Source organism: Hypomesus transpacificus, chromosome 9 (genome assembly GCF_021917145.1).
Source record: "Hypomesus transpacificus isolate Combined female chromosome 9, fHypTra1, whole genome shotgun sequence".
Lineage (NCBI taxonomy): Eukaryota > Metazoa > Chordata > Actinopteri > Osmeriformes > Osmeridae > Hypomesus > Hypomesus transpacificus.
In genome coordinates, this window is record NC_061068.1 from 2,305,007 (window position 1) to 2,327,633 (window position 22,627).

The 22,627-nt window shown below is 47.5% G+C and overlaps 1 protein-coding gene across 5 annotated transcripts in view; it reads left to right on the top strand.

The window, feature by feature from the left end:
- Nucleotides 1-8,017: 8,017 nt before the first annotated feature.
- Nucleotides 8,018-22,627, top strand: part of kif21b (kinesin family member 21B) — a 67,884-nt gene continuing 53,274 nt past the window's right edge. For 3 of the 5 annotated variants that reach the window (XM_047026014.1, XM_047026010.1, XM_047026011.1), the window contains exon 1: nt 8,018-8,750. In XM_047026014.1, the coding sequence (XP_046881970.1) occupies nt 8,710-8,750 (41 nt within the window). In that variant the 5' untranslated portion in view covers nt 8,018-8,709. The remainder of the gene's footprint in view (nt 8,751-22,627) is intronic. The other 2 variants (XM_047026012.1, XM_047026013.1) reach the window with 1 other exon arrangement.

A 22,627-nucleotide genomic window follows, 5' to 3' on the forward strand; every position in this document is an offset into this window, starting at 1 on the left:
GCTGAATTTCCCTAATCTCAGCCCCTGTAAGGCTTTTGGTTTCTCTCACCTAAAGGCCTCAGTCATTAGTCATTGAAGATGCAGGGGTTCTGTCGGCTTTGTGTGTGTGTTTTTGTGAGGATTGGGGGAAGGGCGGGATCAAAGAACAACTTCAGTATTCCTTCTGACCTGTCTTCCATACCAACTCATTGGCACACACACACACACACACAAAACTCACTCTTGTCCCGTAGTTGCCTTACTGGATGTGCTGTGGCACAGCCTCAGTCAACAACAGTGTCAGTCGGCCAACCATCTCTCTCTACATTTACATTTACATTACATTTACATTTACATTTATTCATTTAGCAGACGCTTTTATCCAAAGCGACTTCCAAGAGAGAGCTTACAAAAGAGCATAGGTCACTGGTCACTCTCTACCCTGGTCCCAGGCTGGGTTAGGGTAGTCAGTAGGCCAACCATCTCTCTCTACCCTGGCCCTAGGCTGGGTTAGGGTAGCCAGTAGGCCAACCATCTCTCTCTACCCTGGCCCTAGGCTGGGTCCACGTCCCTCCATCCGCCCGGCTGGACCCTAGAGCGAGGCACCCTGGCCTGGGTAGAGGGGGAGGCACACACACACACAGTGACCCAGATGAAGTCCCAACCAGCTGACTGTGTGCTTGGTTGCTCTCTCTGTCTCCTCTGTTTGAGCTTCTCTCATTCTCAATGTGTTCCTTTCACTGCAATATTCAAAATGAGGCTAACATTATTGATGTGAAAATGTGATATGGTGACACCAAAGTTTAGACCTTTGAAAAAGAAAAGTACTCCCTGTCTCACTCTCTCTGATTCTCTTTGTGATTATCTCCCTCCCATCTACATCATTCTAGAGGCCAAGACATCTCTGTCTGTCAGTCTGTTTGAAGGTTGTTCTGCTTATCCTCATTGTGACATTCACACACACACACAAAGGGTTGTGTCCACATTCCAACTTGTACACACCTCCACTCTTCCTGTACACACCTCCACTCTTCCTGTATACACCTCCACTCTTCCTGTATACACCTCCACTTTGTACTGGCTGCGGAGTGTGTGAATGACCACATGCCCACACACACTCAAAAGACGATGCCACTCTCAGTTCTCCCCCACAGCCAATGAGTCAGCAAAACACCTCCAACGTAATCCTCCTCCCATTCCAGAGCGACAGACAGGGTTATTACAGCAGAGAATGGAACTAAGTTTATGCCTTCAAAGACAAATATAGCAGAGTGTGTGTGAGGGGTTAGAGAGACATCAAAGAATCGGAAACAGAGAATATATTACTAAGCACAATCTCCACTCTCGATCTCTCTCTGTCATCCAGACTCTATAGGCTTGATCTTTCAGTCACTGTAGAGCACGTAGAGGGATCTTGATGATGGTTGGTGGCTGGTTTTCTCAAATTGACACGTTTGTTGAAGAAAGCGATGTGTATAAAGGCTGCAGCATGACATCTGCAGCGTGACACATGCAGGCTGGCTGGATGTTCCTCTGTTTGCCATCTGCATGGGATGAACCTCCATGTCGGCAGGTGTCTAGAACCATAACAGATCTTTGTGTTGATATATTCCTCTGCAGGTGTCGATCACTGTCCTAACGTGGGGCTGGGGGTTCCCAGACCGGGGGGGGGGGGGGGGGGGCTGATGTGTACCTGTAGAGACCTAACTGGCAGCAGGGTGGTACATCCAGCTCAGGATTGTGATTGGCTGGACCAGCTGGGATTGTGTACAGAACAATCAAGGGCTAGCAGGATCTATGAGGGGCTAGCAGGAGCTATGAGGGGCTAGCAGGAGCTATGAGGGGCTAGCAGGATCTATGAGGGGCTGGCAGGAGCTATGAGGGGCTAGCAGGATCTATGAGGGGCTAGCAGGATCTATGAGGGGCTAGCAAGAGCAGGAGCTATAAGGGGCTAGCAGGAGCTATGAGGGGCTAGCAGGATCTATGAGGGGCTAACAGGAGCAGGAGCTATGAGGGGCTAGCACGAGCAGGATCTATGAGGGGCTAGCAGGATCTATGAGGGGCTAGCAGGAGCTATGAGGGGCTAGCAGGAGCAGGAGCTATGAGGGGCTAGCAGGATCTATGAGGGGCTAGCAGGAGCAGGAGCTATGAGAGGCTAGCAGGAGCAGGATCTATGAGGGGCTAGCAGGATCTATGAGGGGCTAGCAGGATCTATGAGGGGCTAGCAGGAGCTATGATGGGCTAGCAGGAGCTATGAGGGGCTAGCAAGAGCAGGAGCTATGAGGGGCTAGCATAATCTATGAGGGGCTGGCAGGAGCAGGAGCTATGAGGGGCTAGCAGGATCTATGAGGGGCTAGCAGGAGCAGGAGCTATGAGGAGCTAGCAGGAGCAGGAGCTATGAGGGGCTAGCAGGAGCAGGAGCTATGAGGGGCTAGCAGGATCTATGAGGGGCTAGCAGTAGCTATGAGGGGCTAGCAGGATCTATGAGGGGCTAGCAGGAGCAGGATCTATGAGGGGCTAGCAGGATCAATGAGGGGCTAGCAGGAGCAGGAGCTATGAGGGGCTAGCAGGAGCAGGATCTATGAAGGGCTAGCAGGATCTATGAGGGGCTAGCAGAATCTATGAGGGGCTAGCAGGATCTATGAGGGGCTAGCAGGAGCTATGAGGGGCTAGCAGGATCTATGAGGGGCTGGCAGGAGCTATGAGGGGCTAGCAGGATCTATGAGGGGCTAGCAGGATCTATGAGAGGCTAGCAAGAGCAGGAGCTATGAGGGGCTAGCAGGAGCTATGAGGGGCTAGCAGGAGCTATGAGGGGCTAGCAGGAGCAGGAGCTATGAGGGGCTAGCAGGATCTATGAGGGGCTAACAGGAGCAGGAGCTATGAGGGGCTAGCACGAGCAGGATCTATGAGGGGCTAGCAGGATCTATGAGGGGCTAGCAGGAGCTATGAGGGGCTAGCAGGAGCAGGAGCTATGAGGGGCTAGCAGGATCTATGAGGGGCTAGCAGGAGCAGGAGCTATGAGAGGCTAGCAGGAGCAGGATCTATGAGGGGCTAGCAGGATCTATGAGGGGCTAGCAGGATCTATGAGGGGCTAGCAGGATCTATGAGGGGCTAGCAGGAGCAGGAGCTATGAGAGGCTAGCAGGAGCAGGATCTATGAGGGGCTAGCAGGATCTATGAGGGGCTAGCAGGATCTATGAGGGGCTAGCAGGAGCTGTGAGGGGCTAGCAGGAGCTATGAGGGGCTAGCAAGAGCAGGAGCTATGAGGGGCTAGCATAATCTATGAGGGGCTGGCAGGAGCAGGAGCTATGAGGGGCTAGCAGGATCTATGAGGGGCTAGCAGGAGCAGGAGCTATGAGGAGCTAGCAGGAGCAGGAGCTATGAGGGGCTAGCAGGAGCAGGAGCTATGAGGGGCTAGCAGGATCTATGAGGGGCTAGCAGTAGCTATGAGGGGCTAGCAGGAGCTATGAGGGGCTAGCAGGAGCTATGAGGGGCTAGCAGGATCTATGAGGGGCTAACAGGAGCAGGAGCTATGAGGGGCTAGCACGAGCAGGATCTATGAGGGGCTAGCAGGATCTATGAGGGGCTAGCAGGAGCTATGAGGGGCTAGCAGGAGCAGGAGCTATGAGGGGCTAGCAGGATCTATGAGGGGCTAGCAGGAGCAGGAGCTATGAGAGGCTAGCAGGAGCAGGATCTATGAGGGGCTAGCAGGATCTATGAGGGGCTAGCAGGATCTATGAGGGGCTAGCAGGAGCTATGATGGGCTAGCAGGAGCTATGAGGGGCTAGCAAGAGCAGGAGCTATGAGGGGCTAGCATAATCTATGAGGGGCTGGCAGGAGCAGGAGCTATGAGGGGCTAGCAGGATCTATGAGGGGCTAGCAGGAGCAGGAGCTATGAGGAGCTAGCAGGAGCAGGAGCTATGAGGGGCTAGCAGGAGCAGGAGCTATGAGGGGCTAGCAGGATCTATGAGGGGCTAGCAGTAGCTATGAGGGGCTAGCAGGATCTATGAGGGGCTAGCAGGAGCAGGATCTATGAGGGGCTAGCAGGATCAATGAGGGGCTAGCAGGAGCAGGAGCTATGAGGGGCTAGCAGGAGCAGGATCTATGAAGGGCTAGCAGGATCTATGAGGGGCTAGCAGAATCTATGAGGGGCTAGCAGGATCTATGAGGGGCTAGCAGGAGCTATGAGGGGCTAGCAGGATCTATGAGGGGCTGGCAGGAGCTATGAGGGGCTAGCAGGATCTATGAGGGGCTAGCAGGATCTATGAGAGGCTAGCAAGAGCAGGAGCTATGAGGGGCTAGCAGGAGCTATGAGGGGCTAGCAGGAGCTATGAGGGGCTAGCAGGAGCTATGAGGGGCTAGCAGGAGCAGGAGCTATGAGGGGCTAGCAGGATCTATGAGGGGCTAACAGGAGCAGGAGCTATGAGGGGCTAGCACGAGCAGGATCTATGAGGGGCTAGCAGGATCTATGAGGGGCTAGCAGGAGCTATGAGGGGCTAGCAGGAGCAGGAGCTATGAGGGGCTAGCAGGATCTATGAGGGGCTAGCAGGAGCAGGAGCTATGAGAGGCTAGCAGGAGCAGGATCTATGAGGGGCTAGCAGGATCTATGAGGGGCTAGCAGGATCTATGAGGGGCTAGCAGGATCTATGAGGGGCTAGCAGGAGCAGGAGCTATGAGAGGCTAGCAGGAGCAGGATCTATGAGGGGCTAGCAGGATCTATGAGGGGCTAGCAGGATCTATGAGGGGCTAGCAGGAGCTGTGAGGGGCTAGCAGGAGCTATGAGGGGCTAGCAAGAGCAGGAGCTATGAGGGGCTAGCATAATCTATGAGGGGCTGGCAGGAGAAGGAGCTATGAGGGGCTAGCAGGATCTATGAGGGGCTAGCAGGAGCAGGAGCTATGAGGAGCTAGCAGGAGCAGGAGCTATGAGGGGCTAGCAGGAGCAGGAGCTATGAGGGGCTAGCAGGATCTATGAGGGGCTAGCAGTAGCTATGAGAGGCTAGCAGGAGCTATGAGGGGCTAGCAGGAGCTATGAGGGGCTAGCAGGATCTATGAGGGGCTAACAGGAGCAGGAGCTATGAGGGGCTAGCACGAGCAGGATCTATGAGGGGCTAGCAGGATCTATGAGGGGCTAGCAGGAGCTATGAGGGGCTAGCAGGAGCAGGAGCTATGAGGGGCTAGCAGGATCTATGAGGGGCTAGCAGGAGCAGGAGCTATGAGAGGCTAGCAGGAGCAGGATCTATGAGGGGCTAGCAGGATCTATGAGGGGCTAGCAGGATCTATGAGGGGCTAGCAGGATAATCTATGAGGGGCTGGCAGGAGCAGGAGCTATGAGGGGCTAGCAGGATCTATGAGGGGCTAGCAGGAGCAGGAGCTATGAGGAGCTAGCAGGAGCAGGAGCTATGAGGGGCTAGCAGGAGCAGGAGCTATGAGGGGCTAGCAGGATCTATGAGGGGCTAGCAGTAGCTATGAGGGGCTAGCAGGATCTATGAGGGGCTAGCAGGAGCAGGATCTATGAGGGGCTAGCAGGATCAATGAGGGGCTAGCAGGAGCAGGAGCTATGAGGGGCTAGCAGGAGCAGGATCTATGAAGGGCTAGCAGGATCTATGAGGGGCTAGCAGAATCTATGAGGGGCTAGCAGGATCTATGAGGGGCTAGCAGGAGCTATGAGGGGCTAGCAGGATCTATGAGGGGCTGGCAGGAGCTATGAGGGGCTAGCAGGATCTATGAGGGGCTAGCAGGATCTATGAGGGGCTAGCAAGAGCAGGAGCTATAAGGGGCTAGCAGGAGCTATGAGGGGCTAGCAGGAGCTATGAGGGGCTAGCAGGAGCTATGAGGGGCTAGCAGGAGCAGGAGCTATGAGGGGCTAGCAGGATCTATGAGGGGCTAACAGGAGCAGGAGCTATGAGGGGCTAGCACGAGCAGGATCTATGAGGGGCTAGCAGGATCTATGAGGGGCTAGCAGGAGCTATGAGGGGCTAGCAGGAGCAGGAGCTATGAGGGGCTAGCAGGATCTATGAGGGGCTAGCAGGAGCAGGAGCTATGAGAGGCTAGCAGGAGCAGGATCTATGAGGGGCTAGCAGGATCTATGAGGGGCTAGCAGGATCTATGAGGGGCTAGCAGGATCTATGAGGGGCTAGCAGGAGCAGGAGCTATGAGAGGCTAGCAGGAGCAGGATCTATGAGGGGCTAGCAGGATCTATGAGGGGCTAGCAGGATCTATGAGGGGCTAGCAGGAGCTGTGAGGGGCTAGCAGGAGCTATGAGGGGCTAGCAAGAGCAGGAGCTATGAGGGGCTAGCATAATCTATGAGGGGCTGGCAGGAGCAGGAGCTATGAGGGGCTAGCAGGATCTATGAGGGGCTAGCAGGAGCAGGAGCTATGAGGAGCTAGCAGGAGCAGGAGCTATGAGGGGCTAGCAGGAGCAGGAGCTATGAGGGGCTAGCAGGATCTATGAGGGGCTAGCAGTAGCTATGAGGGGCTAGCAGGATCTATGAGGGGCTAGCAGGAGCTGGATCTATGAGGGGCTAGCAGGATCAATGAGGGGCTAGCAGGAGCAGGAGCTATGAGGGGCTAGCAGGAGCAGGATCTATGAGGGGCTAGCAGGATCTATGAGGGGCTAGCAGAATCTATGAGGGGCTAGCAGGATTTATGAGGGGCTAGCAGGAGCTATGAGGGGCTAGCAGGAGCTATGAGGGGCTAGCAAGAGCAGGGGTAGATGGTAAAGGAGGACATATTGTAAAATGTCAACCTCAAGTAGACCTGCATCCAATGACTGTACCAACCTCTCTTATATAGTGTGTGTGCGTGCATGTGTGTCCAATGGAACTTATAGTAAGTGGTTGTGTGTATACTGTTGTGTGATGAAATGTTTTGTGCTGTGGGTGTTAAGCCTAATTAAGGAAAATTCTTTATAAGGTCTGGGAAGTGGTGTGTGTAGCCAGCGTATATCAGTTCAACTAACTCCTCAGGTATGTATACAGACCACCCGCGCCCACTCAACGCTATCTTTTTGTTGGTGTAGTTGGTATTTGTCGCACTTGGTATGTCGGAGTTGGTGAGTTCGATCCCTGGTGCGGGTGAACGTCGGCTGCGTGTACCTCCAACTGGGGCCTGGTCACTTCTGTTACATATGCACAGCCTGTGTGTCTTTGTACATCTTTGTGTTTTTTCAGTTGCAGCTTGTTCTCTGGCTCAGAGGATTGGGGTTGATCCTGGTAACTAACTATACGTTAATCTATCCAGGAATCCTGTTCTCTCCAGACAATACACAGCACCAATCCCCTGCAAGCACCTACTTCCTGGGACTAACAGACTTAATCTGTCAGACCCAGAAAAATGTGTATTCATTGATTTATTTATGTCCCTGGAGCTCTTTCTGAAACAGCATTACATAACATCATTAGTGTTGTAGACTGTCCCAGTTTTCTATAACAGTGAAATGCTCTTATAAACACAATTCAAATTTTCTCTTAGTTGACCTGGTGTCTGCACAAACAGTTGGTCTAACATTTACAGGTTTCTTTACAATATAACAACCTCAACAAGAACCAAGATAGTTGTGCAGATTTTAAAGTGCCATTGTATTATGGAACCTTTCAAAACATCTGTCAGAGAAGCTATGATTCAGATTAGATATTGCATTGGTGCAGTTTATCAGATTTGAATCTTAGCGTAGAAAAGGGATCTGGGTCTTAATGGGGCCTGAATCAGGATGACACCTAGCCAAGCTGGAAGCCCGAAAGTCAAACTGCAGGACCTGCATAAGAGAACTGAGGAATTGAGCTAGATAGAGCATTTAGAAGAAGGGTGTGTGGCCCAGCAAACAGTGGAGGAGAGGAAGAGAGGTGAGGCAGGCATTGTTTGGGCTAGTGGTCTGTCTGTTTACTGGAGCTCTGAACAAGAACCTCAGTTTCCTCTTTTGAAGAACCCTGATTCATGGCAGGAAGCAACTTCTGCTCTCTGCAACTTCCCTTTAAACTCATCAAAACACTCCGAACTTCCATTCAGTTTGAATTAAACTGGGCCACTTTCTGCTTTACTGGAATATCACTACCGAATTTTACGTTTGGCTTTGACCTCGTCTGTGTGAAACCCGTGGCCCTTGAGCCAACCCCGACAGGAGAATGTTCCCTCGTTTTACTGGCGTTTAACGGCTCTCAGATGTTGCCGCCCGACAGCCTTTCTCGGTTAGTGTTCGTGCCTGCTCACTGTGCAAGCCAGTGAATGCACCCCTACTGAGCTCTTGGAGCACTCTAATAGGTCTACTGAGGGAATTGGAGGCGGGAGCATTTGATGTGAGTGGTGGAACCGATGTCAATCTGTTGCGATTACGCCCGCCCGCTCGCCCCCTCCCCGCTCCCTCCACTCTCCTCTGATCTCCTAGCACTCAACGTGACAGACGCTCACAGGAAAGCTGTGTTTTGGGTGAGCGTCGAAGCGCGTTTGCATGCACGTATGATGACAGGATGTAGCGGTTGAAATAGAGGAAAAGAAAACCGTGTTGTCTAAGATATTGCGATGTGACAAACGGCTAGCATAAAAATGACTCTGACAAGCGCGAGGGCCGGAGCGGAGTGTACGGACGGCAGGTCATGACGGCAGACCGGATCAACCCGACTGCTCGCTGCAGTTGCGCTTTTGTTTAATGCAACAGTGGATTTTTACGATTTTACCAAACTCCCAGAAATAGTTGCAATACTTTCCAACTAACCTGCAAGCCTTGGAAAGCGGCGGCATGGCGAGCCAAAACGACTGCTCTGTGAAGGTTTCTTTAAGGTAAGCTCTTTGACGCGCCTCTGAATGTCTACTGAAAGATATCTGCCGACCTTTGCAGATCATATTGTGTGTGCTTGTCTGTTGCCCGCTGATCAATACACATTAAAACACGATTTCCCCACACGTGCGCCCTATTAATGGCATTAGCTGGCTTTGTTTTATCCCCTCGTGTAGTATTTGCACTGTGTGAGGATAAGTGCAAGAGATATATTTACCTTTACAACATATGGGTGTTGCCTTACTAACATATCCTACCTATTGAAGCCATGCCTAAAGCATGCACGCGTCTGGAGATGACGACAGTCTTATCCTGCAGGAGCCAAAGTGTTACTAAGCTTTTCTTATTTATTTTGTATAATGCGCTGAACAGTTAATATTGACTGATCGGGTTGTCTGACATTAATCCAGTCTCATCCTAGTACATGAGAACGGGGCGTTTTTGTGACCACAATGATATATCACATTTCCTTCATGTGATTTTTTTGCAGGTTGTTATGGGTTGTTAAAACATGTTTGAATGAATGAGGGATGCAAAAATACTGCTTCGTTTGGTTTTAACTGAGATTAGATTCTGAAAATGACACAAAGAGATCCTCTCCTTTTAAAGGAACAATCGTCCTTCATCACCTTTGTTAAGAAAATCCAAGACTGTCACAGTTTAGATTATCGATTATATCCTATTCTAGACTGCCACATAGCCTAGACTATCGATAATTAAGGACTGTTTTGCGTCAAGGCTGAATTAAGAAGTTCTTGTCTTCATGACAGTTCAGTGGACGTTAGCCTAAATAATGTGAAAAGACATGACTTCAGTAGGTTAACCTAATTGGAACTGTATCTGCAGTCATGTGTATAGCTTCAGCCCCGCGGCGAGGCTGGGGTCTGTCTGCCCATTGTTTAACCGTCTCCCCCAACGGGGGGGACTGAGCGGTGAAATACAACAGACCAACACAGTTTTGAAGTGAGCCGTGGTATTGATGGTCCTATATCCCGGGGCTGTAACCCATAAATATAGGTTAGTATCTCGTTGTCAGTAGTGAGTTGTCTTTGTTCGCATTGCCGAGTAGAGGAAGTGTAGAGATACTTTCTGCTGATGCTTTAAAAAGACGTGGAAAGAGCAGCACAGCTAGCGATCGTTGTTCATGTCGGGAAGTTGAAGTGTTTAAACCAGACAGACTAACTGGTTTATTAAGATGGCCTCTAGGTAAACCGGAATTATGTGAGGATGAGGAGAGCTGGCAGATGTCAGCGCGGAGGTCACACTTCTCACACACCTTCCACGCTGTGCCGCCTGACACAGTCTGTCAACACGCGGAAGAACTATGTGACCAGCTGGGTGTCCGCAGCTGGGTCTCTGATCAGCCGGCTTGTTCAAAACTGAATGCACAACGTATAAAACACTTACATACGGACATACAGTGCCCTCCAAAAGTATTGGAACAGTGAGGCCAATTCCTTTATTTTTGCTGTAGACTGAAAACATTTGGGCTTGACATCAAACGATGAATGTGGAACCAGAGATCAACGTTTCAGCTTTTATTTCCAGGTATTTACATCAGGATCTGATGCACAAATTAGAAAATATCACCTTTTTGTTCGAACCCACCCATTTGTCACGTGAGCAAAAGTATTGGAACATATGACTGACAGGTGTGTTTTGTTGCCCAGGTGTGTCCTATTACATACATTATTCAATCAATAAATACCACTGAATGTCTACACTCAGGTTCAGATAGGGTAAGATAGGTTTTGTCTATGCAGACTGTATTCAGAGGTGAAAACAACATGAAAACCGGAGCGCTGTCTTTGGGTGAAAAACAAGCAATTGTGAGTCTTAGAGAAGATGGAAAATCAATCAGAGCCATTGCAGAAACATTGGCCATAGCCAGTACAACCATTTGGAATGTCCTGAAGAAGAAGAAAACTACTGGTGTACTAAGTAACAGACGTCGAACAGGTAGACCAAGGAAAACATCAGCAGTTGATGACAGAAACATTGTGAGAGCTGTAAAGAGAGACCCTAAAACAACTGTTAGTGAGATCAGCAACAACCTCCAGATGGCAGGAGTGAAGGTATCACTATCTACTGTTCGCAGAAGACTTCATGAACAAAAGTACAAGGGCTACACCAGAAGATGCAAACCACTCATTAGCAAGAAGAATAGGAAGGCCAGGCTGGAATTTGCCAAAAAGTACAGAGATGAACCTCAAAAATTCTGGGACAAAGTTTTATGGACTGATGAGACAAAGATTAACTTTTACCAAAGTGATGGAAAGGCTAAAGTTTGGAGAAAGAAAGGAACTGCTCATGATCCCAAACACACAAGCTCATCTGTGAAACACGGTGGAGGTAATGTCATGGCTTGGGCTTGCATGGCTTCTTCTAGGACGGGCTCATTAATCTTCATTGAGGATGTAACACATGATGGCAGCAGCAAAATGAACTCGGAAGTCTACAGAAACATTTTGTCTGCCAATTTAAGGAAAGATGCAACCAAACTGATTGGCAGAGCCTTCATCATGCAGCAAGATAACGACCCAAAACACACTGCCAAAACAACAAAGGAGTTCATCAGGGGCAAGAAATGGAAGGTATTAGACTGGCCAAGTCAATCTCCAGACTTAAACCCTATAGAGCATGCATTTTACCTGCTTAAGAGGAGACTGAAGGGAGGAACCCCACAAAACAAACAACAACTGAAAGAGGCTGCAGTGAAAGCCTGGGAAAGCATCAAAAAGGAAGAATGCAAAAGTTTGTTGACGTCAATGGGTCACAGACTTGCTGCAGTTATTGAAAGCAAAGGATTTGCAACTAAATATTAAGTCTTATTCACTTAAATATGTTTTAAGTATATCTGTTCCAATACTTTTGCTCACATGACAAATGGGTGGATTCAAACAAAATGTGATATTTTCTTAGTTGTGCATCAGATCCTGATGTAAATACCTGGAAATAAAAGCTGAAACGTTGATCTCTGGTCTCACGTTCATTATTTGATGTCAAGCCCAAATGTTTTCAGTCTACAGCAAAAATAAAGGAATTCGCCTCACTGTTCCAATACTTTTGGAGGGCACTGTACATTAGTAATTTAGTTGGAGGTTTATCGATCTAGAACATTACTTACTGAATCTTCATGTAACTGACAGTCTACCTGAAAAGGCAATTATCTCTCTGTAGCTGATGTGTCCTTGTATTTGCATGCATTGTTCCTCATGACTAGCACTGAAAGCAGCACTGGGGACAGGAAATATAGGAAATTCACAAACAAACAGAGAAACTGGTGAACTTGCTGAGGAATAAAACAGGGTTTTCTCAAGACAGTGGTCTTTTTCCTGGCAAAACCACAGATAAGAAGGTGTGACTAACCTTAACCCTGCCCCAGCTTTGCTGCTTTGTTTCTTACTGAGTTCTGCTGAGTACCACACCTGGGTTTGATTGGTGTGTGGGTGGGTGTGTGTGTGGAGGGGATTATGGATGAGCCAAACACTCACACACCACTCTGACCTGGAGACCCCAAGGCCTGCCAGGCCACACACACTCACACACACACACACACACACACGCACACTTACACACAGAAGCTGTTTGTTTTCTGAATGTCACAGATGTGACTGTCAGAATCCTACTGGCTTCTGCATGAAAGCTTGAGTAAGATATGAACAGTGGGACTCTTCTCATCCTTGTGATGACATAACTACACAGACCAGCCCCAAGCACTCCTTACAGAGGTGTGGAGGCAACAGCCATGTGTTATAAATGAACACAAAGACAAATCTGTTTACCGCTGTCTTGTGAGTAGAGGCGGGAAGGAGGAATGGATGGAGAGAGGGAGGGAAGGAGGGAGGAATGGATGGTGATAGGGATGGAGGGAGGGAGGGGGGGGGGGGAGAGACAGAGAGACAGAGATTATCATACAGGCAGACATCTTCCTGAGGCGCTCTTTAAACTAATTTACCCATAAGCCCCAGGGAGCCTAGACAACGCAGGTCTCATGGGAGTCATCAGCCCCGTTGATGATGAGATGAAAATAAGTTCAGAAACAAAAATGGAATGATTCCGTTCTGGAGACGTGGACTGTGTGTTACAATGCTTACTGGCACATGATGATGTGTTGTGGTCTCTGATGGAAGATAGAATCAACTGTTCTACTGAGTAAACACACACTAGCTGCCCTGCCTGGCTGTCTGCACACAGGTACACAATTAACAGTTATGTCAAGTCCAAGTCAAGTTCAAGTCTTTTTATTTGTCAGATGCACAGAACAACACAAGGTTAGACTGGGCACTGAAATTCTTACGACAAGACAATGCAAGCACCTGGCATAACATAACATATAAGTAACTGAACAAATTTACATCTATGCTGAGCTTAGATAAGTGAACTTCCTAAATATACAGATAGCAATAAATAAACGACAATACTAACCCTAACACTAAAACTTCCTAAATTACAGATAACAATAAATAGTACGCTGTACTAACCCTAATGCACAAAAAACCTGTTTCAACCCTATAACCTATTCTAACCTAAGTGGAGTACAGTGCAATAATGCAAATTTGCAGATCAGTGACTATGTCAATGACCAAACAGGAGCCTGGTGTCGAGGTACAGTAGTGCAATGTTACTGAAAGAGCAACCAGTAGCTGAAAGTGACAGTGTATAAGTGACTAGTGTGCAGTAAAAATGTCCATATCAGTGTCCATTGAGAAGCCTGATGACCCTTGGGTAGAAACTGTTGTCCAGTCTGCGTGTGCGCGACCGGATGCTGCGGTAACGCCTGCCAGAAGGCAACGGGGTAAAGAGACTGAAGGATGGGTGGGAACAGAATCCTGCCGGCTTTCCTTAGGCAACGTGTGTGGTAGGTGTCCTGTAGGGCTGGGAGCTTCCTGCCGATGATTAACTCAGCAGAACGGACCACACTTCGTAGGGCCTTGCGGTCCCGGTCTGTGCAGCTCCCATACCACACTGTGATACAACCATACAACCATACACCATGTCATTATAGCTATAAGCTATATATCAATATGTAAAGTCTATTTTTGACAGCCAATGGACATGACACCTATTACATGCATTTATTGACTGTCTGCACCGGTCCCTGTCAAGGACCAAAACACTGATCGTGAAAACAGAGTGTGAGTTAGCAGAATGCACTGATCGTGAAAACAGAGTGTGAGTTAGCAGAATGCACTGATCGTGAAAACAGAGTGTGAGTTAGGGTTAGGGTTAGCAGAATGCAGCGGAGTGTGAGTTAGCAGAATGCAGCGGAGACAGAAGGGGGCCCACACAACTGAAATATATGAGGGCTTTAAACGGGAGGTTTACAAATGGTTTGTTTTTATTGTAGTCGTGTGTCCTGTGTGTAGGCTACCAGTCTCGCCTGCTTCCTGTTGACTGTGTGTGAACAGCCCATGAGGCTGTGTGTGTGTGTCTGTCTGTCTGGGTCAGACAACTCTCTAGGGTTTCTGCATAACACCCCCCCCCCCCCATTTGCTGGGAACCAGTGTAGTTGTGTGTCTGGTTGTAATGGTGATAATAGGAGAGAGGCCCCTGGCCCTTGTTAGGCTTTAGAGATGTAATAGTTAGGACCTATTTAGGCTTTCTTCCAACAGCCATAAAATCCCTCCCTCCTTTTTACCCTCCATCCTCTTTCCTTCCCTCCTTTCTTCCCTCCCTCCTCTCTCCTTCCCTCCTTTCTACCCTCTCTCCTTCCCTCCTCTCTACCTCCCTCCTCTCTCCTTCTCTCCTCTCTCTCCTTCTCTCCTCTCTACCCTCCCTCCTCTCCACCTCCCTCCTCTCTTCTTCCCTTCTCTCAATCTCCCTCCTCTCCACCTCCCTCCTTTCTACCCTCCCTACTGTCTCCTTCCCTTCTCTCTACCTCCCTCCTCTCTCCTTCCCTCCTCTACATCCCTTCCTTCCTGCAGAACTAATCACCCATCTAACAAGACTGAAAAAATGAAAGCTGATGATAAGATGTCGTAGCTATCCTATAGCATCCTAACTTGTCATATTTGCCAGTGGTTCCTGTCTCTTCTGAGTGAGAGCAGAATGGGACGTCTGAAAGGGGCAATCCACTCCAACTTCAGAGATGCCTACTAGTCATAACTAACCCTAACTAACCCTAATCCTAATAGTCATAACTAACCCTAATCCTAACTAACCCTAACCTTACTAGTCTGTTGACTAGTGAAACTCGGAGCACAGAGACACAGTATAGCAACAAGTCTGACCACTGCAATCATAGATATCTATGACTGCAATAATCAACACAAGATGCTCGCTAAGCACTTCCTGTTTTCCCGGGTCACATTTTGTTTGACCTTTCACCCCATGTGGAGCTAACAGGCACAGAGCTCTCAAGTCTCACCCATTTGCCATGAGCCTCATGCATTTCAGCCATTTCTCACAGTCTCATGCAACACCTTGTATTTGTCACACCTTTCAACCATTTCTCAAATTCTCACGCTAAGAAATAAGGGATAACTTTTCCCGCTATATACAATTCATGGACAAGGCACAGGCATACTGAGATGATCGTTGTCTTGAGTTATGCAGAGTAAATAGCCAAACAGAAAACATCACCAGAACTTATCTATCTAGTCTTACATCATCCATTATTAAAACAAAGAAGGATGCAAAGTTGAATGCTTAAAGGACCCAGCAGAGATTTTTCATGTACATTGGAGGGCTGAACAGTCTGTTTGAGGTGTCCTCTTTCTTGTAAGTCGCTTTGATAAAAGTGTCTGCTAAATGAATAAAGGTAATGTAAATGTTTTAGGTGTCCTGTCCATTGCCTGTTCCATAACATGAGGTTGGTAGGACGACCTGAACAGCAGGCTAAGGGAGATGCTTGTTGGCTCACAAACCGACTGATGACATGAAAGTTGATCTGTGCAGTACGGTGGCCCTGAAGTGCAAACCACACCTCCTAATATGAGTACATCCCCCAAATGAAAATACTCCCCCCCAATACGAGTCAACTCCCCCCAAAACGGATGACTTGTTCACCTCCCCCCAATACAAAAACCTGCTCCCCCCCAATAGAGTCAACTCCCCCCAAATCGGATGACTTGTTCACCTCCCCCCAATACAAAAACACGCTCCCCCCAATACGAGTCAACTCCCCCCAAATCGGATGATTTGTTCACCTCCCCCCAATACAAAAATGCGCTCCCCCAAATGGAAAACAACATTACATTAACTCAAAAACACATTACATTAACTCTGAACGGAAAGGGTAGGTACTACACTTTAACGCTGATTGGATGCAGTAGGCTAACTAACAAGAAATAAGAAATTGATCGACAGAAGTACAAAATGCAATAGCCTGGCAGAGTTACGTGCACCAGAACATGTGTTTGGCTATAGAAGAATGTAGCAAATAGTAGGCTACTTAGGCAAAAGTATTTCGAGTTAAATGTAAAAATCGATAGCCAAACAACTATCCTGGTCCACGTTACTCTAACATTGTGGCATTTCATTTTTCTGTAGTGGACTATTATTTTTTTCTTCTGAAAAGTCCTGCTTCCTTCAACTGCGTTTTTAGCGTGCGCATAGGCTACATATTGTGAAACGTTAACAGCAGATCTAAGATTATTTCATAGGAATTACCCTGATTAAAATAAAGAGTAGTGTAATGACTCTGAATTGTAAACATTAATGTTTCCTCTTTCCTTCCAATCAAAACGATTAAGTTCATGATAATGACAGTTACTTGGACTAGTTGTTTGGCTATCGATGTTTACGTTTAACACTGCAATTTATGCTTTTGCATACATAGCCTATGCTACATGCTTCGATACCCAAATAAATGTTCTGGTGCACGTAACTCTGTCAGGCTATTGCATTTTGTACTTCTGTCAATCAATTTCTTATTTCTTGTCAGTTAGCCTACTGCATCCAATCAGCGCTAAAGTGTAGTACCTACCCTTTCCGTTCAGAGTTAATGTAATGTGTTTTTGAGTTAATGTAATGTCGTTTTCAATTTGGGGGAGCGCGTTTTTGTATTGGGGGGAGGTGAACAAGTCATCCGATTTGGGGGGAGTTGACTCGTATTGGAGGGGGAGCGCGTTTTTGTATTGGGGGGAGGTGAACAAGTCAACCGATTTGGGGGGAGTTGACTCGTATTGGGGGGGAGTATTTTCATTTGGGGGATGTACTCATATTAGGGGGTGTGGTTTGCACTTCAGGGCCACCGTAGTGCAGAGTCATTATGGACTTAGCAAGTTAGCTTGCCAAGCCATGCTGATAAAGCTTGTGTTTGAAAACAAGAACAATTACAGCTAGTGCTACATCTGATGATTAAATGTGGATGATGAGCTGGGGTGGCAGAAGGACAGGATTGTGGGAATAGTAAAGCTGCAGTTTAACGCTGCTTGTCCTGAATCTAGCCTGGTCACCACAAGCAGTCTTTTACATTTGACTTGTTAAGTTAGCCGAAGCTTTTACCCAAAGCAATGTACAATTCAGGGGGTATCTCTGAAGCTGTGACTCCTTGATCTGCCATGAATTGTCTTCTAGTGAGCTGATCTAATCTCAGAGAGGAGGTAGCAGGAGCACCCTCAGCTGCTCTGGGATGATTTAGCTACATTGTTTACACTGAACCTACTGCTTCTGATTGTTGAAAACTGATCGTCTCTAAAGCTACAGTAACGCCCTCAGGGGCTTTCTGTGAAGTCTGGTTTTCTTCTGATGAACTCTACCTCCAGGTCATGAGCACTCTCACAAAAAATGCTGTTACAGAAGGACTTCCTGTAAGACAGCCAGGGCCTCCCCTCCACTTCCTGTCGACTTCCTGTTTCAAGGTGTTGACTGACGAAGAAAGATAGGAAATGCATCAAAGCATCAAGAGAATTCTTGGATTAGCAGCCTAAAGCATTGCCAGTGCATGTACCTTCGTATTCTGTTAAGTTAAATTACACACACACACTGCTTCATTTGAATTGTCACAGGATTAAAAGTCGGTTGGTTGGACCATTTGCATGTCAGCGATACCAATGAGAACTTAAAGGTATTCTCCGATCTTTGCAACTCAGTGACATCATGTTGTCTCCCCATCTTGTGTGTTCGAGAAAGTGAACAACAACATGCATAATACATTTCCTGAATAGTTAGCAGCGTTTAAAGTGCCTGAACAGGTGCTGTTATTATGTAGACTGTAGCTACTCAAATTCCTACTTCTATTACCTATTTAGCACTTTTACCTACTTTGTGTGCTAGTGTTGGCGCCTGCTGTATAGACTGATATAGAGCAGCTGTATAGACTGTATTATGTACACTATATATTACTGTATATAGGTGTGTAGACTATATATTACTGTATATAGGTATGTAGACTGAGGTGTTTCATGAATGTGTTTCTTTTAGCTAGCTCATCACAGAGCTGCAGGGACTTGAGACACAATACTGTGTGTGTGTGTGTGGGATGGGGGGACTGTTTGTGTGTGTTTGGGTCTGTCTGTGTCTCTAAGGAGACGGTCTGTTGAACAGGCTGTAGAACTTCTGCATGGAACACACACACACACACTCATACACCACTATGGTGTGAAGGTGAGAGGGGTAAAAAGGGGAATTACAGGAGTGAACACGTGTAGAATAGAGGCTGAAGAGGATAACAGAGAGACAGAGACAGAGACAGAGACAGAGACAGAGACAGAGACAGAGACAGAGACAGAGACAGAGAGAGAGAGAGAGAGAGAGAGAGAGAGAGAGAGAGAGAGAAAGAGAAAGAGGGGGAGAGGAAATTGATACAAAACAGAGAGAGGGTGAGAGTCAACATATTTAGTACAGAGAGAGAGATGGAGAGAGAGACAGGGGGAGAGGGAGGAAAAAAGAGGAAGCAGAAAGTGTTTCTCTCGTCCATAGTGCCACTGTGTTCTGTAAATATCAGCCCTTAACAGAACCAGGCCTTCTAATCAGAGGGTGTATGACATGGTCAGAAACAGTATGTTTGTGTATGGCACAGCTGCACCCATCCCTTATGTTCCCACAGAGACACAAGGCAGTGTGTGTGTGTGTGTGTCTAGTCAGTGAAAATAAAGGGCTTCATGGTTGTATTACTTCTCCTATCCAGCCAAGGTCAGTATGAATAGTTGTTGATGAAACCCATTGATTTCTGGGTTATTAACATTTGAGGTCTATTTCTTTTGTAATATTCTGTCTCTCTCCTACTCACACGTACACAGACACATGGACATAACACACACGCACGCAGGAAAACACACACACACACACACACACACACACACACACACACACACAGGACCATGCTGGTCCAAAGAGGCTGGTGTGTTGGCCTCCTCTGGCACAATCTGATGCCTCTCTGGGCCTCTGGCCTAACTTCAGAGGAAACCCACTCTCACACACATACAATTTAAAGAGACACACACAACATACATAAAGAGACATCCATGGATTCAGATACACACGCTTGAAACCCCTGAATCTTTTCCACCTCTGTAAACCCCTCCTCCAGCCTTGGGCCAGACACAGAGACCCCTCAGCCCCTCCCTTCTCGCCCTCCTCTCTCTCTCTCACCCCCCCCCCCCCCCCCCCCCCCCCCCCCCCCCCCCCCCCCCCCCCCCCTCTCTCTCTCTCTCTCTCTCTCTCTCTCTCTCTCTCTCTGTCTGTCTCCTTCTCACCCTCCTCTCTCTCTCTTTCTCTGTCTCTCTTTGTCTGTCTCTCTCTGTCTGTCTCTCTCTCTCTCTCTCTCCTTCTCTCCTTCTCTCTCTTCTCTCTCTTTTCGCTCTCTTCTCTCTCTGTCTCTCTTTGTCTCTCTCTCTCTGTCCCCACATGTCGGTGTGTGCTGCTCCACTCTGCAGCTCGGATACGAGTCTTCACAAGGAGGTCTGGCCAGCTGGCTAATAAGCACCTCCAGCACTAAGTAGCTTAATCGCTAACAGAGTGAGTAAGTGTGTGTGTGTGTGAGAGACAGTGTATTAAGCTTTCTAAGCACTTGCTTGTGTATTTGTGTGTGTAAATGACTGTTGTGTGTGTGTGTGTGTGTGTGAGTGTAAGTTGTGTGGTCCTATATTGAATTTGGAAAACAGCTGATTTAGCACAAAGTACCAACTGCACAACAATTAGCATCAATAGCCTACTGGATTAGGTCGATGCAGACAGTAGACCACTAATAATACTGTCAGTAAATATCCCTACATAGGATGACTCATGTCCCCATAATAATCCATGAAGTAAAAATTGAGATTTTATAAAGTGTGTTTGGTGACTCAGCAAATTACGTGTATTAGCGTTGTCTATTATTCCATCCAGCCTGTTAAGGTGAGACTGTCACTTAAGTATATGCTTATTATAACCTCCCACATCAAAGAGAAAAGGGTTGCAGTTTATTGCTGACTTTCAACCATTAGTCTTTTATCTTATAACCCTACAACTACCACATGGAAAAAGACACAGTCAACAGTATATCCTGCTGTTATGCTAAATTGGGGCAGACGTGTCAACAGACAAATGCTCATGCTCAGTGCTGGCTGGCAGAGAGACTTGCTAACGCTAACTCTCATGCTCAGTGCTGGCTGGTAGACAGAGAGACATGCTAACGCTAACCCTCATGCTCAGTGCTGGCTGGCAGAGAGACATGCTAACGCTTACCCTCATGCTCAGTGCTGGCTGGCAGAGAGACATGCTAACGCTAACCCTCATGTTCAGTGCTGGCTGGCAGATAGAGAGACATGCTAACGCTAACCCTCATGCTCAGTGCTGGCTGGCAGAAAGAGAGACATGCTAATGTAACAGATGTGGCCACACTCCATCACAAGGTCTACGGGCCGATATTCGCCACTCACTGGGCTCGAAAACCCACCTCTGACTTGTCAAGCGCGACAAATACTAGCTACGCCAACAAAGAGCTAGCTCTTTGTTGACGCCGGTGGCCTGTTATATACTTGAGGAGTTAGTGACCACGTTAATGAGGACAATCAAAATGTGTCTGTTATACAGCATACAGTCACAGAGCAGGCCGTGGGAATGTAACTCTGCAGATGTTGCTGTAGCACTGAGTGTGTGAGTGTGTCATCCACATGCTTCACAGAATGCTGGTCATAAAGCTGTGTGAGAGATTCACGTACTGTCTAGTGTTGGTGGATCTGTGCTTCTGTGTTCCTGGTGGTCATGCTGTAATGTGTCTGTCTGACCTTGGCTTCGGTGCAGGACATGCAGGGAATCTAAACCCGGCCTCAGGGGCGGTTATCTCACTGTGTGTGTGTGTGTGTGTGTGCGTGCGTGGGTGTGTGTGTGAGGAATATGAATTTGGCCACTTGGCTGACCCTATCGCAGGACCGGTGTGTTAGATCTTGCTCTGCATGCATCCCCCTCCTCCCTCTTTCCCTTACAGCTAGGAACAGCTAAGCACACAGAGGAGACTGTGTGTGTGAGAGAGAGAGGGGGGGGGGAGTGGTGTGTGGGTGGGTGTGAGAGATAGAGGGGGGATGAGTGGTGTATTGGAGGGGGTGATATCAGGGATGACCCAGAATTGTCTTTGTTGGGGCAAAATGACAAGGGCCTCTGTGACATTGGGGCGGTAAGACGCGTCTGACCCCGGGAGGGGCACAGTCATAGTGTCACAAATCAGTGACAGTGAAGTCTCTTAGTCTCAGACTCGTTCAGACCCTGATAGAAGATGAGGACCACGCCGTTGACTAGTTTGAGTTTCTACATTGTTCAGGAAACTATTGATTATGTGTTTTATTGGGTCCAGAGATTAATTTTCCTTCAACAGAATCTAGGCAATTTACAGATCAGTGGGTTTTGCTTTGACTTATACAGCTTAGAGAGACAGTAGAGAGGAGGGAGAGTTACAAAATGCAGAGCAAATTGTTTGTAAATCCTTCTCAGCACACTGTCCTTCCATGAAAGAGGAGAAAAATAAACAACCAACAAAATCTCTCTATCTCTCTTATCAATTTGACGCCACAGTGCTCCCAAACAGAAACATACTTGAGTTCAGACAAGTTTTCCAGATAAGCAAGCCGTAGTAATAAATGCCACACCTTTCACCTAAATATGAAGTTTACTCTTGAAAAAGCGCAACACTTTGGAAACGTAATTGTGTCACAAACAGCAATTATGGAAGTCAACAGTTATTTGACCTGCAGGTTTCTTTCAGCTCCTGCAGCTCTCTCTCTCTCTCTCTCTCTCTCTCTCTCTCTCTCTCTCGCAGACCTGTTGACCTGAATGAATGAAAACCTTTAAAAAAAACTTTATTGCCCCCGAGGGGAATTTGTTATGCACCAAGAGCTTGAAAACAGATACATCAACACTGCAGACAGGACAGTACAGTGGAAATAAAAAATCTCAGCGAGACAAAAAATGCAAGAATAAAATAAACAAGATACAACTGAAGGCATCACAGAAATAACTTAAAAAATTACTTACAAATGTCACCAGGTCCAGTAGACTGTAAAGTGCGTAGTGCCAGAAAGGATAAAAAGAATAAAAACATTATCTGATTTGATTGAGCAGCTGAATAGTTCTTGGGACAAAATATGTGATGCCTCTCTTGGTCCTCATCTGTGGCATCAGGTACCTGCGCCCTGAAGGTAAGAGTTCATACTCAGACCACAGGGGGTGATATGAATCGGAAACAATCTTTTGGGCCAGATTCAGCTCCGGCTGAGCCCATCACAGGTAGCATCACTTCAGTCATGAGTAGCCCAGATACAGTCTCAGTTTTTTTGTACCAGTTTGGAAGACTTACTAGATGCACAGCTTGGTACATCTAGTAAGATGCCAAGAGGTGGGTTATAAAGTCAGTACATGCAAGAGATGTTCCACACATTATCACAAAAAATGAACAGAGAGATTTATGTACTTCAGTAAATTAGAAAATGTATTAAAATGTCTAAAAGTTGGTTTTAAA